General features: G+C 46.8%; 1 protein-coding gene across 1 annotated transcript in view; it reads left to right on the top strand.

The window, feature by feature from the left end:
• The window catches only part of CIT (citron rho-interacting serine/threonine kinase), a 702,016-nt gene that overhangs the window by 349,833 nt on the left and 337,927 nt on the right, over positions 1 to 14,256 (top strand). The window contains 2 exon segments of the mRNA XM_033956569.1: positions 5,393 to 5,528; positions 7,357 to 7,461. Of these exon segments, the coding sequence (XP_033812460.1) occupies positions 5,393 to 5,528; positions 7,357 to 7,461 (241 nt within the window).

Raw genomic sequence — 14,256 nt, 5'->3', positions numbered from 1 at the left:
ACTTACCACGCAGCTTTCCTCGGTGGTGAGCCAACTGGTTCTGACTTCGACGCCTCTGACCTTGGCCTCGACCAAGTCTCGGTCTGACCAGCCTGAGCATCCTTCTCTTATGTCTTGGGGCTGTGCCCGCAGGGTTCCCTCGAGCGATTCTTCATCTCCGGAATCGGGGCCTGTGACTTTCCGGGAACCCATGACAGGGACCCACTTTTCACCCTCTACTTTTTCGGGGTTTGCCCCTTCTAAAAAGCTGTGGTCTTCTCCACCCCTTTGGGGCAGATCTCCAACCGCGAATCCTTCCAGGCACACCCTTGTCCTCGAGTTGGACTCTACTGTTCATTCTTCAAAACCGGTGGAGGAGGTTTCCTTTGCCCCATCTTCTCCGAGGCTCCACAAGATGGTCCCTCGGACTCCGGGGTCCTCACCAACCCACCCTGTGTGGGGCCGTTCCTCGACGCTCCCGAGGCGATTTAGCTGAGCCTCCTCGCTCTCCCATTCGCGGGACTCCAAGGCTCCGGCATGCTATTCAAGGGAAATTTCTCCCTCTTTCTCTGCTGCCCCCAGATCTCACTCGGGGTCTTCTCAGGAGGATGAGTCTTCTTCTCAAAACTCCTCCTTCACTCGTTTCATTTCTGACATGGGCAGGGCCTTGAATCTGGACCTCCAGTCTGAGTCCCGTTATACACAGGAATTCTTGACAGAAATGGGTGTTGCTCATCCACCCTGTGAGGCACTGCGCTTGCCATTGCACCAGGTTCTCCGGCAAGCATTGCTCCGGAACCTGGAGACCCCTTATGCGGTCCCGGCTATTCCCTCCAAATTGGAGTCCCGTTACGGGACAATCCCGGTCAAGGGGTTCGAAAGTTCTCAGCTATCTCACCAATCTTTGGTCGCTGAATCTTCCTTGAAGAAATCCAACCCCTCGAAGGTATACGCAGTCGTTCCTCCTGGCCGGGAAGGCCATACGATGGACAAGTTTGATCGACGCCTTTATCAAAACTCAGTGATGGCGAACCGTGTCCTCAACCATAACTTTATCTTCACGTCCTAGCTCCGGTTCTGTGTGGAAGCCCTCCACTCGTTCCGGGCGGACGTGACGGAACCTCGTCGTCAGGAGTTTCATCTTCTAGAGGGGACTCTCCCAGCTTCGCCTCTATATGTTTCAGGCGGCCTATGATGCCCTCGAAGGTCACGGCGTTTGCGATCATCATGCGTCGCCTCGCTTGGCTCAGGATTGTGGACATGGATCCGAATCTCCAGGATCGTCTTGCCAATCTCCCTTGCGTGGGTAATGAGCTCTTTGATGATTCCATAGAGGCAGCCACTAAGCGCCTCTCGGAACACGAACGGTCCTTCGCCTCTCTGGTGAGACTTAAGCTGAAGACCCCTCTGGTACGGCAATACAAAATTCCTCTCCAGCGGTATCCATAGAAATCTACTCCTGTGTTCTCTCGGACTCCTGCGAAGCGGCCGCAGCAACAGTAGCAGCGTCAGACTAAGGCCCAGCCACCGGCTCTGGCGAAGCCTGGGCCGTCTTTTTGACAATTTCAGTCTGAGCCTTCGGGCTCCCTTCCTCCTGGAGCCTTCCCCCCTCCTCATCGGGGGTCGTCTACATCATTTCTATACCCAGTGGGAAATTCTTGCCACTGACAGTAGGGTGCTTTCCATCATCCGGGAGGGGTATTCCCTTCACTTCAGTCACGTACCCCTGGACCTTCCTCTAAGAGAGTTTCCTTCTGCCCGGTCTCAGCTGCCTCTCCTTCTGCAGGAAGCTCAGGCCCTTCTTCGCCTTCGGGCAGTTGAGGAGGTTCTTCCGGACCAGTGGAATACCGTATTTTATTCCCGGTACTTTCTGGTACCCAAGAAGATGGGGGATCTGCATCCGATCCTGGACCTCCATGCTCTGAACAAGTTTCTAGTCAGGGAATGGTTCAGAATGCTCACCCTTCCTACCTTGTACCCCCTTTTGGACGAGAGGGACTGGCTGGACTCACTGGACCTCAAGGAGGCGTATATGCACATTCCGATACACCCGGCCTCTCGCCGGTATCTGAGGTTCCGGGTGGGGGAATCTCCACCTCCAATATCGTGTTCTTCCCTTCGGCCTGGCGGCCTCTCCGAGGGTTTTCACGAAATGTCTAGTTGTGGTAGCTGCGGCCCTGCGTCTCCGTGACCTGCAGGTGTTTCCCTACCTCGACGACTGGTTGATCAAAGCGTCCGAGCGCCACGAAGTTCTGCGAGCGACGAATCAGATCATCTTGCTCCTTCAGAGTCTTGGCTTCGAAGTAGACTTCCCCAAGTCCCACCTCTGTCCATCCCAATCTCTGGAATTCATCGGAGCGGTCCTGGACACGGTTTGTCTCCGCTCCTTCTTGCGTAGGCCTCGTCAGGAGGTCCTTGTTTGTTTAAGCCAGAGGGTGGCCCATCTATCCTCAGGCCCGGCTCTGCTCCTGATGGTCCTCCTAGATCACATGGCCTCTACGATTCACATGACTCCTTTTGCCAGACTTTACCTCCGTATTCCACAATGGACTCTTCCCAATGGAACCAGGATCGAGATCTTGTCTCTCGACTCATTGTCGTGACTCCTTTATTGAAGAAGTCTCTCCATTGGTGGATGCTCTCTTCCAATCTTTCCAGAGTATTTCTGTTTCATGGCCCCCCACTCCGCAGAAGGTCCTCATGATGAACTCGTCATGCTTGGGGGGCTCATCTGGACGGTCTTCGCATTCAGGGTCTTTGGTCCAGTGCCAACCATCTTTGTCACGTCAATCTGCTGGAGCTTTGAGCGATTTTCCTCACCCTGAAGACTTTTTGTCACCTGCTCCACGACCGGGTGGTGCTAGTTCGCACGGACAACCAGGTTGCCATGTATTATATCAACAAACAAGGGGGCACGTGGTCCCTGTCCCTGTGCCAAGAGGTGATGCGGCTCTGGGATTGGGCCATCCGCCGCAACATATTCCTTTGAGCGGTCTACATTCAGGGCCAGCACAATTGTCTGGCGGATAGGTTGAGTCATCTTCTGCAGCCTCACGAGTGGTCCATCCATTCCTTGACCCTGCGTCAAGTGTTTGCTCATTGGGGGACTCCAGATGCGATCTGTTCACGTCCCCCCTCAATCACAAGTTGCCCCGCTTCTGCTCCAGGGTTTACACCCCTCTCAGGCTCGAAGCGGATGCTTTCCTGCTGGACTGGACGAACCTGTTTCTGTATGCGTTCCCTCCATTCCCTCTGATTCTGAAGACTCTCGTCAGGCTCAAGTCCACGAGGGCCACTATGATTCTGATAGCTCCTCGGTGGCCCCGACAGCCGTGGTTCTCCCTTCTGTTGCAACTCAGTTCCAGGGAGCCTCTTCTTCTGCCTGTTTTTCCTTCTCTGCTTACGTAGAGTCGAGGTTCTCTACTTCATCCCAACCTTCAGTCTCTGCACTTAACGGCTTGGTTCCTCGAGACTTAATGCCCTCGTTCCAGTTCTGCCCTCGAGACTTAATGCCCTCGTTCTCAGCCTGTGCTGGACGTCCTGAAGGCGTCTCGGAAGGAGTCCACTCGCCTGGTGTGCTACTCGACAGCAGGAGCCGCTGTCTGCCTCCTTATCTGCTGTCCTGGATGATCTGTTACACTTGTCTGGCACTGGACTCAAGTCCTCTTCGATTCGAGTCCACCTTAGTGCCATTGCTGCTTTTTATACACCGATTGACGGGAAGCCTATCTCTGTTCATCCTGTGGTTTCCCGCTTCATGAAAGGCCTTTTCCACGTTCATCTGTCCCTTAAACCTCCTCCTGTGGTTTGGGATCTTAAAGTGGTCCTTGTTCATTTGATGAAACCCCCGTTCGAGCCGCTAGTGCGGGCTCACTTGAAGTTTCTTACTTAGAAAGTTGTGTTTCTTATTGTTCTCACATCTGCCCGTTGGGTCAGTGAGCTTCAAGCCTTGGTGGCGGACCCACCCTTCACTGTCTTCCATCATGATAAGGTGGTTCTCCGTACCTATCCTAAGTTCTTGCCTTAGGTTGTTCCTGAGTTTCACATCAACCAATCTATTGTTCTTCCTGTGTTTTTTCTGAAGCCCCATTCTCACCCTGGAGAAGCAGCTCTGCATTCTCTTGATTGTAAGTGTGCACTGGTCTTCTACTTGAAGCGCACCGTTCCTCACCGTTCTGCTCCCCAGCTGTTCTTCTCCTTCGATCCTAATCGCTTGGGTCCCTCTGTTTCTAAGGGGACCATTTCTAACTGGTTGGCCGCTTGTATCTCTTTCTGTTATGCTCAGGCTGGTCTCTCCCTGCCGGGTCGAGTCACAGGCCACAAGGTCAGAGCGATGGCGGCGTCTGTTGCTTTCCTCCGCTCGACTACGATTGAGGAAATCTGTAAGGCTGCCACTTGGTCCTCGGTTCATACGTTTACCTCGCAGTACTGTCTGGATGCTTTCTCCAGGCGTGACGGCCATTTTGGCCAGTCCATTTTGCAAAATCTGTTCTCCTAAATTGCTAACTTTCCCTCCATCCCATTCTGGTTAGCTTGGAGGTCTCACACATGTAGAGAATATGCTGCCTGCTTGTTCTGGGATAAAGCACAGTTACTTACCATAACAGGTGTTATCCAGGGACAGCAGGCAGATATTCTTGCAACCCACCCACCTCCCCGTGGTTGGCTTCTTTGCTAGCTATCTGAACTGAGGCCACGCTGAGGAGATGCATGCCCTAGGTCGGGCGGGAGGGGCATGCGCGCATGAGCGGGCCAATCGCATGCTCGAAGGTCTTCAAGCAAGTCTGCTTGCGAAAACATCCGCTAGGGGGCTCCGTCAGTGACGTCACCCACATGTAGAGAATATCTGCCTGCTGTCCCTGGATAACACCTGTTAAGGTAAGTAACTGTGCTTTCCCTCCAACCCTCTTGGGTTTTGCCAGATTCATGTTTGTATGTCCATTATCCTTTTCCAGAGTCATGATACTGGCAGCTTAGGAGTCCTACATGTGAGAATATTATACCTGCTTGTCCTCAGGGAAAGCAAAGATACTTTCCAGTAGCAGGTATTCTCCAAGGACAGCAGGCATATATTCCCACTACCTGCCAACTTCCCCTAGTTGGCCTCTTAGCTTTGTTACTGAACTGATGGTCTCGCAAGCCAACGTCGGGTAGGAAAGTACCTGCATGTGCATGATATGGGCACAACCTACAAATCTAAAGTGACAGTGCACTTGATAGTGTCTGTACTGGGTTCTGTGGATGACTTCACCCACATGTGAGAATATATGCTTGCTGTCCTCAGAGAACACCTGCTACAGGTATCTTTTCTATATGGAAGCTGTTAAAGAAGGAAGTTTTTAACTTTAACATACACAAAATATAGTAGTGACTTCTGTGTTCTCTTTTCTCATCATTTCGTTTCTTATTAAAGAATTCGAGCTGATCAACGAAGTAGTGAATCACGTCAAGTCATAGAATTGGCAGTTAAAGAACACAAAGCTGAGATCATGGTACTTCAACAGGCTCTGAAAGAGCAGAAACTCAAGGCTGAAAGCCTTTCAGATAAGGTTAGTAATAGTTCTTTAATTTCTAGAAAAAAAATGAGGTATATAGATTAGAACCTATTGCAGTGCTCTTCTGATGCAAATTACTTCCTCTAACCTTTCTGCTTTCCCACTGATGTACTAATAACCAGAAAATAAATCAGACTTCCTTTTAAGATAATTGTTTTGTGACAAAGAAGTGATTTGAGACTTGCTGATATCTAACTAAAGGTAGAATTTTGTTCTGTATTTTTAACATTATTCTGAAATTAATCTTTTAAATGCCATCATAGATGTAGTTAATCTGCTTAATTTATACAACCTCTTTGATTACAGAGGAAGAAGTATGAATCAAAATGAAAGTTAATAGGTTGATTGAAGGGTTGGTTAGATTATTTATTTATTTAAGAGATGTGGAGGGGCATAATTGATAGTGTGCCTAAGTCTGAGGTAGAGAGTTGCGCGGGGACAGAAATCCCACCTGTCCATGCCAAAATCTCACCCGTCTCCACGAGGAATCCCTCCGTCCCCACCTGTCCATACGAGGAATCCCCCATCCCTGCCCATCCCTATAAACTTCAGAAATAGTTATTTCATTTAAGGTTAAACTTATTGATGATAATAAAAAAAGAAAGCAGACAATAGAAATGTGGTATAGTTATTTCATTTAATTATGCTACTGAATTAAATGCTCTAGTAGAGACCCATTTACAAATAAGCAAAGACACTTTATTAATTTGGAAATATTAATTGGGAAGAATACATACTTTGTAAACGGGTTTGTACCAGAGCCTCTAATGTAAATATAAAATATAAATACTCAGCTGATGAGAACCCCCAAGCTGTCAGCTGAGGACTTCCTTTGCAGTTGGCTGGGGGTCTCTTTTGCCAAGCTTGGCAGGCAGCAGTAGCGTCCCTGAGTCACAGATGCTGGCATCTCAGTGGCTCATGGATGCTTCCAGCGACTGCTGTGCTTGATGGAGGGGAGTTCTGGCCGTCTCTAGAAGAGGTCCTCTGCTGGCGGTGCTTGGGGATCCCCTCCAGTCACAGCAAGGGTCAGCAAGTACTTCAACACAATACAAAGACATCTGCTATATACATTTCCAAAAGCTAACATATTTTAGTCAATAAATTCCGTTTTTTACCTTTGTTGTCTGGAGATAAGTGCCTTTCCTTTACAGCATTATAGAGCACCTTTACAGCACTGTATGCACTTTATAATTTATGCAGAGCCTGTTGAAAATTAGCAAAAAGATTTATTGCACATGCTATTTGCTAAGACCAATAATGAAAACACCACCCCAGTAAGGGCACAAATAGAATTAGAAGTAGTGCCTTTGGTGTTTGAGATCTAGCAAGAAATCCACTTATTGTAGATTTGTCCTCACTATCTGGTATTTATATCAATTGGACATTTCTTTTAAGTTTCCTTATTTAGTTGATTTGTACAAATCTAAAGTGACAGTGCACTTGATAGTGTCAATACTAGGTTCCATGGATGACTTCACCCACATATAAGAATATATGTTTGCTGTCCTCAGAGACACACAACAGCTTAGAAGTGTTTCTACACGTCCAGAAAGTTGGTTTTGATTATCAACACTTGGGACGTGTCTGCTATTAGGATGTCCAAGTGTTGACTTAGGCTGGTTTTTGGACGTTTTAAAATTTTGATTGAACCCCTTAGTCTGCCTAAAAACTAAGTGGATTACAACCATACATAGATAAAATATTAAATAAACATAGTATACTTAAGAAACACTTTGAAAGGTACTGTAAAACTCTTTGTCCATTTTAGTTTGATTGGTATGATTTACTTCCTTAAAAGTAATTTGTGGATGTTCATTCACAGTTGAATGACCTGGAAAAAAAGCATGCCTTGTTGGAAATGAATGCACGTAGTTTGCAGCAAAAACTTGAAACAGAACGGGAACTCAAACAGAGACTTCTCGAAGAGGTAATAACTAGTATTTAGTGTGATCATGGAACAAAAGTTTAACAAAAAATATATAAGACAACACATTTTATTAGTCTAGCATAAAACATCTTTTGATTGTCTTTCAAGAGTTGAAACATATCACCTTATTTATTTTTGTGGGTTACCTGTATTTCCTTGAAATCAAGTGGATTAAAAGTTATTGTGCTACTTCAATGTAATTGTACCACACTCTGACAAGTAATCATGTGACATGTAGAAAGAACCATGGTTTGTATACACCTGATATATTTCCACTGAATCTAGAAAAAGTTGAATAGTGCCTAAATTGACTGTGAAACTTTAAACACCACTTGGTAACTGATATGTCCTTGGAGTCTCGGGATTCTATTAGCTGAATAATGTCCAGATTTGGGTTTTAATAAATAACTCCAAAATAACAAAAAGATCCCACTATTCACTAATAGCCAATCTGTCAATCAAATTGGGAAGGATTCCGGAAGACTGGAAAGTGGCAAATGTTAAGCCGATCTTCAAGAAAGGTTCAATGGGAGATGGGAAGCTACAGACCGGTGAGTCTGACATCGGTACCGGGAAAGATGGTAGAGGCGTTGATCACCTTCAGGACATGATCTGATGAGAACCAGCCAGCACGGCTTCAGCAAAGGAAGATCTTACTTGACAAACTTGCTGCATTTCTTCGAGGGAGTAAACAAGCAGATAGACAAGGGTGACCTGGTCGACATTGTATATCTGGAATTTCAGAAGGTGTTTGAGAAGATTTCGTATGAACGAGTACTTCGAAAAATTGTGAGCCATGGAAACAAGGGTGAAATACGTGTATTAAAAATTGACTGGTGGATAGGAAATGGAGAGTGGGGGTAAATGGACAATACTCGGACTGGAAAAGCGTTACGAGTGGTGTACCGTAGGGTTCGGTGCTTGGACCTGTGCTCGTCAACATATTTATAAACGACCTGGAAATTGGTACGACGAGTGAGGTGATTAAATTTGCAGACGATGCGAAGTAATTCAGAGTAGTGAAGATACAGGAGAATTGCGAAGACCTGCAATATGACATAAACACGCTCGAGAAATGGGCTGCAACATGGCAAATGAAGTTTAACGTAGATAAGTGTAAGGTGATGCATGTCGGTAACAAAAATCTTATACATGAATACAGGATGTCCGGTGCAGTATTTGGAGAGACCCCCCAGGATAGATACTTGGGAGTACTGGTCGACAAGTCAATGAAGCCGTCTGCGTAATGTGCGGTGCCGGCAAAAAGGACAAACAGAATGCTGGGAATAATTAAGAAGGGGATTACAAACAGATTGGAGAAGGTTATCATGCCGCTGTACCGAGCCATGGTACGCCCTCACCTGGAATACTGCATCCAGTACTGGTCGCTGTACATGAAGAAGGACACGGTACTACTCGAAAGGATCCAGAGAAGAGCAACTAAAATGGTTAAGGGGCTGGAGGAGTTGCCATACAGTGAAAGATTAGAAAAACTGGGCCTCTTCTCCCTTGAAAAGAGGAGACTGAGAGGGGACATGATCGAAACATAATGAAGGGAATAGACTTAGTAGATAAAGACAGGTTGTTCACCCTCTCCAAGGTAGAGAGAACGAGAGGGCACTCTAAAGTTAAAAGGGGATAGATTCCGTACAAATGTAAGGAAGTTCTTCTTCACCCAGAGAGTGGTAAAAAACTGGAACGCTCTTCTGGAGGCTGTTGTAGGGTAAAATACCCTCCAGGGATTTAAGACAAAGTTAGACAAGTTCCTGTTTAATCAGAACGTATGCAGGTAAGACTAGTCTCAGTTAGAGCACTGGTCTTTGACCTAAGGGCCGCCGTGTGAGCGGACTGCTGGGCATGATGGACCACTGGTCTGATCCAGCAGCGGCAATTCTTATGTTCTTATGTTCAAAGCATAAGGTATAAAAAAGGGGAAGAAAAGGATCTCAGAAACCTGCTTTTCCTCCCCTATTTTACACCTTATGCTTTGAATAGTGGGATCTTTTTGTTATTTTGGAGTTGTTCCAGTGGGTCTCACTTACCATCTTTATTGTGTATATCAGTGTTTTAAAAAATAACTCCTGCTGTATGGATCACTGTTTTGAATCACTCAAAAGGAGGTTATGTACTTACCCTGGTAAGCTCTTTTCCTGTAGATAGGTGAGACATTCTAGACCAGTGGTTCTCAACCCTGTCCTGGAGGACCCCCAGGCCAGTCGGGTTTTCAGGATAGCCCTAATGAATATGCATGAGAGAGATCTGCATATAATGGAAGTGCCAGGCATGCAAATCTGCACCATACATTTTCATTAGGGCTATCCTATAAACCCGACTGGCCTGGGGGTCCTCCAGGATAGAGTTGAGAACCACAGTTCTAGACCATAGGGTTATTTCCCTTTACTCGCATGGTTTGCAAAAGAGAACTATAAGTTTTTCACTCTGCCTCTATGGTACATCACAGGCTAGCTTAACTCCTCCCATCAGTCTATACCCAAGCATAGAGAAGCACTATCATCTGTGAAGTAGAGGCACCTGCAACAACAGGCTAAACAAGTGTTCTGCTCAGAAAAAATAAACAGCACTAATAACCATCAACATAGGCTTCAAAGAAGCTCAGGAATTACTCCCATAACATGAAGAACATATTCACAAAACTCCCTAGCCCCAAAGGGCTGACTGGTCTCCACAGAACAGATAAGAGAAGCATAGGGAGACAGTCATATGACTTGAAGTCTGAAATCTGCAAGCAGGCAAAGCAAGGACAGGGCGGGTATCTAGAATGTCTCTCCTATCTACTGGAAAGGAGCTTACCAGGGTAAGTACATAATCTCCTTTTTCAGTGCAATAGGTGAGATATTCTAGACCATAGGGACATATAAAAACAGTCCCCAAACTAGTCAGGGTGGGCTTGCTGCACGCCCCATCCACTCTGTAGAATTTGGCAAAAGTGGGAAAGACAACCACGTCGCCGCCCTGCAAAACTCGTCAGGAGGAAAAGATCTGGCTTCGGACCACAAAGAAGCCATACTCCTAGCAAAATGCGCTCAAACAGAAACAGGGGGTTCTTTCCCTGCAAGAATATCGGGGCATGAAATGGCTATATGGATCCGCTTGGAGATTGTGGCTTTAGAAGCGGGAGCATCACGCTTCAACAAACGAGTCAGCACAAACAGAGGGCCAGAAAGACAAAACTCGTTAATACCTTCCAGAGAACGCAGAAGCATCCTGCGCATGCCTAGTTTCCTCATAAGCTAATCCTGACGTTTGGAACTCATCAGCTGAAAACAGGCAAACACACTTCCTGAATGACAGAGAAAGCTGAAACCACCGTTTGCAGAAACTGTCCTTAGAGAAACTTGTATCTCCAAAATGCGGAGAAAGGGATCCTGATAAGACAATGCCCACAGATTGGAAATCCTATGGGCATAAGTGATGGTGATCAGAAAACAGTCATGAAAGCTAAGTCCAGGAGAAACACATTCAGAAAAAGCTCAAAAGGAGCTCTGGCAAGGCCCAACAGCACCATGGCAAGGTCCCAGACCGGGATAGATGCTTAATGGGCGGCTGGTCCGAAGAGCCTCTTTTAAAAATGAGCAATAACCGGATGCGACATTAACTAGAACCAACTATCCCGAGATAGAAAACAGGACAGACCGATCCCCAGGGCACACAAAGATGCCACTGTGAGTACTTTATCCCAACCAGCTCGGAGAAAGGGAAGAATCCATGACCCTGGAGCTGAACAAAGGCCCCCCGGAACCTGATCACCTCAAAGGAGAAAGGTTTCCCACGTCTTAATGTAGGCAGACACCTTGGATGACTTCTTAGATTTGAGCAGTGGATCAAACACAAGCTCCAAATAGCTGGTAGAATCTAAGGCTGTGTGTTCAAGAGCCAAGCCAGAAGAGAAAAGTGACCCAGAACTTGCATGACAACTGGGCCTGAGCGAGAAGAACCAGGTAGACGCTCAGGCACCAACCGCACTGAGCCGGCAACAGCATCAGAGCTGCACACCACAGTCTTTGAGGTCAGTCTGAAGCCATGAGAAGGACGCAACCTGGGTGACTCTCAAGCCACCGAAGGACCTTGGCCTGGGTGGAAAGACGTAATGAAGAATGTCTGGAGGCCATGACTACAAGCAAAGACCCATCAATCAATCTACCTGCTCCAGCAAATGAAAGCTCAAGTGCCGACATGATCTGGAACCACTTCGAAAACCCAGACTGAAACCGATTCCTCAAGCTCTACTCCAAATATGCTAAATCCAACTGCCTGCTAGATAACTGTCCACCGATTATCATGAAAACAGCCCCCTTCCCTTTCAAAGCTGAACTTTTCAACTGGGTCTCTCTTTGCCTGACCACTGGCTAGTTCCCGCTGGAACTTGGGAACATTCTAGTGACTCCAATCATCAAAAAACCCAAAGAACCAGTCTCTTCGACCGCCAACTACAGATCCATCGCCAACATACCTCTCTTCCTCAAACTAATGGAAGGTCTAGTTAATCTTGACCTCATGACACGACTCCCAGTCAGGATTTCGCACAAACTACAGTATGGAAACTGTCTTAGCATCTTTAACCGACCACCTTTTCCATCTGTTTTCTCTGGGAAAAGCACACTGGTACTTCAGTTTGACTTAAGCAGTGCCTTTGATCTTGTTGACCATGACATTCTGATCAGATGCCTCATCTCTGTTGGCATCTCGGGATAAGTAGTAACCTGGTTCACAGGCTTCCTAAAAAAACCGCACCTACCAGGTCCATATAGATGGACTCTTTTCCTATTCCTGGCACAACCCCTGTGGAGTTCCTCAGGGCTCCCCTCTCCCCTCTCTCCCCCTCTCTGTTCAACATCTACATGGTATCGCTGGGACACATGCTTTCCGATTTAAACTTGAAATCATACATATATGCAGATGACATTACAATGATCATCCCCATAACCTCACTGACACAAGAAACTGAACAACTCACCTCCTCTGTTCTCACTATGGTAGAACAATGGACTACACAGTTCAAACTAAAATTAAAACCAGAAAAAATGAAGCTTTTCTTCACAAGTCCCAACCACAAACTAACAAATACCTCTCTGAACCTAAATGGGCTAACTTACCCAATCAATTCCACCATTAAAATCCTTGGAGTCATCCTGGACCGATGCCTGACTTTTGAAGACCATACCAATGCTCAGGTTAAAAAATGCTTTTGCACCCTCTGGAAACTCCATACCATCAAACACTACTTCGACTTCCCCCCCTTTCTCAAGGGACCCTCGGCCACAAGAGGGCACCCGCTCAAACTCATGGGGCGGAAAATTTCATGGCGACACCAGAAAGTATTTCTTCACAGAGAGAGTGGTTGATCATTGGAACAAGCTTCCAGTGCAGGTGATCGAGGCAGACAGCATGCCAGACTTTAAGAATAAATGGGATACCCATGTGGGATCCCTACGAGGGTCAAGATAAGGAAACTGGGTAATTAGGACATAGACAGGGGGTGGGTAAGCAGAGTGGGCAGACTTGATGGGCTGTAGCCCTTTTCTGCCATCATCTTCTATGTTTCTAACTATTTGCCTTCCCCTCTCTGAAGGGCTGTATATACATGAGATTCCTTGATAGAACACTGTCATTCCAAGCTGGCAAATGGAATAATTGTTTAATGACCCTCATTTCAAGTGCACCCTCCTACCAATTCTTCAGGAAATCAGTTAAAACCTATCTCTTTGATAAATTTCTCTGACTCCTTCCTACCTTGCTATATCACCGCATTACCTGCTGTATCTCTGACATATTTCCGGTTATACCTAACCTCTTTCGGCTCACTAATGTAATTGAAATTTGTTACCAATGTACTTGACAATATTCTCTGTAACTTCACTATATGTACAGTCTCTTCCTATGTAAATCGCTCTGAACTGCTTGTGGTATTGCGGTATACAAATAAAAGTTATTATTATTATTATACTCGAGCCTCGAGTACCTCGCTTTTTTTTTCCCTGCTGAGTTCATGAAGGTGATGCAGGGCTGACCTCACAATCGCCCGAAGCCCCTGAGGAGACAGGGTCTACTCTCTAGTGTCTAGAGTCTGATGGCTGATGAAGTCAGTTTGAACATAGTCCACTCCGGCCACATGCGCCACCGTCAGTGTTGAGAGATACCATTCCGTCCAAAGGAAAAGAATGCGGTGCTCCACCAGCCCCTCCAGAGACCTCAGGAAGTCTTTTAGGGCTAGACGATTGATGGACCACTTCCTCTGTAATGAAGTCCAGTTGTTCTGAAGGAGACGGGGGCAGCGAGCCCCACCAGACCCGAAGGCTGGCATCCGTGGTTAACATCATCCAGGAGGCAATGTGCAACAGAATGCCCTGGCAGAGCGACTGAGGGCGAAGCCTCCAAACTCCATGGAAGCTTTATGGCTTAAACATCTCGGTGGGGCATCCAGCGAGAGAGCCAGGCCTGCTGAAGAAGATGCAAGGCCTGCTGAAGAAGATGCCCTCGCCCAAGGAACCAACTCCAATGGACCTCCATGGAGCCTAGTACCTGTAGGTAGTCATAAGCCGAAGGCCCTGACTTGTTTTTTTATTTTTTTTTTTTTTAAAAGACCTCTGAAATCTACAGACACAGCTTCTATCTCCAAGCCTCGGGCAGGTATACACAGTCTGCCACCGGATTGAACAGCACCTCCCGGAAATCCAGTGACTGTGGGCAACAGATGGCTTTTGCTGAAGATGATGTTGACAAACAAGCCTAGGTCCTCCAGAACCCAGAATACCCGTTCCACCGTGGTGTGCTGCG

Source organism: Geotrypetes seraphini, chromosome 8 (genome assembly GCF_902459505.1).
Source record: "Geotrypetes seraphini chromosome 8, aGeoSer1.1, whole genome shotgun sequence".
NCBI lineage: Eukaryota > Metazoa > Chordata > Amphibia > Gymnophiona > Dermophiidae > Geotrypetes > Geotrypetes seraphini.
The sequence above is the reverse complement of the archived record's forward strand: the minus strand, read 5'-3'. Positions and strand labels throughout refer to the sequence as shown.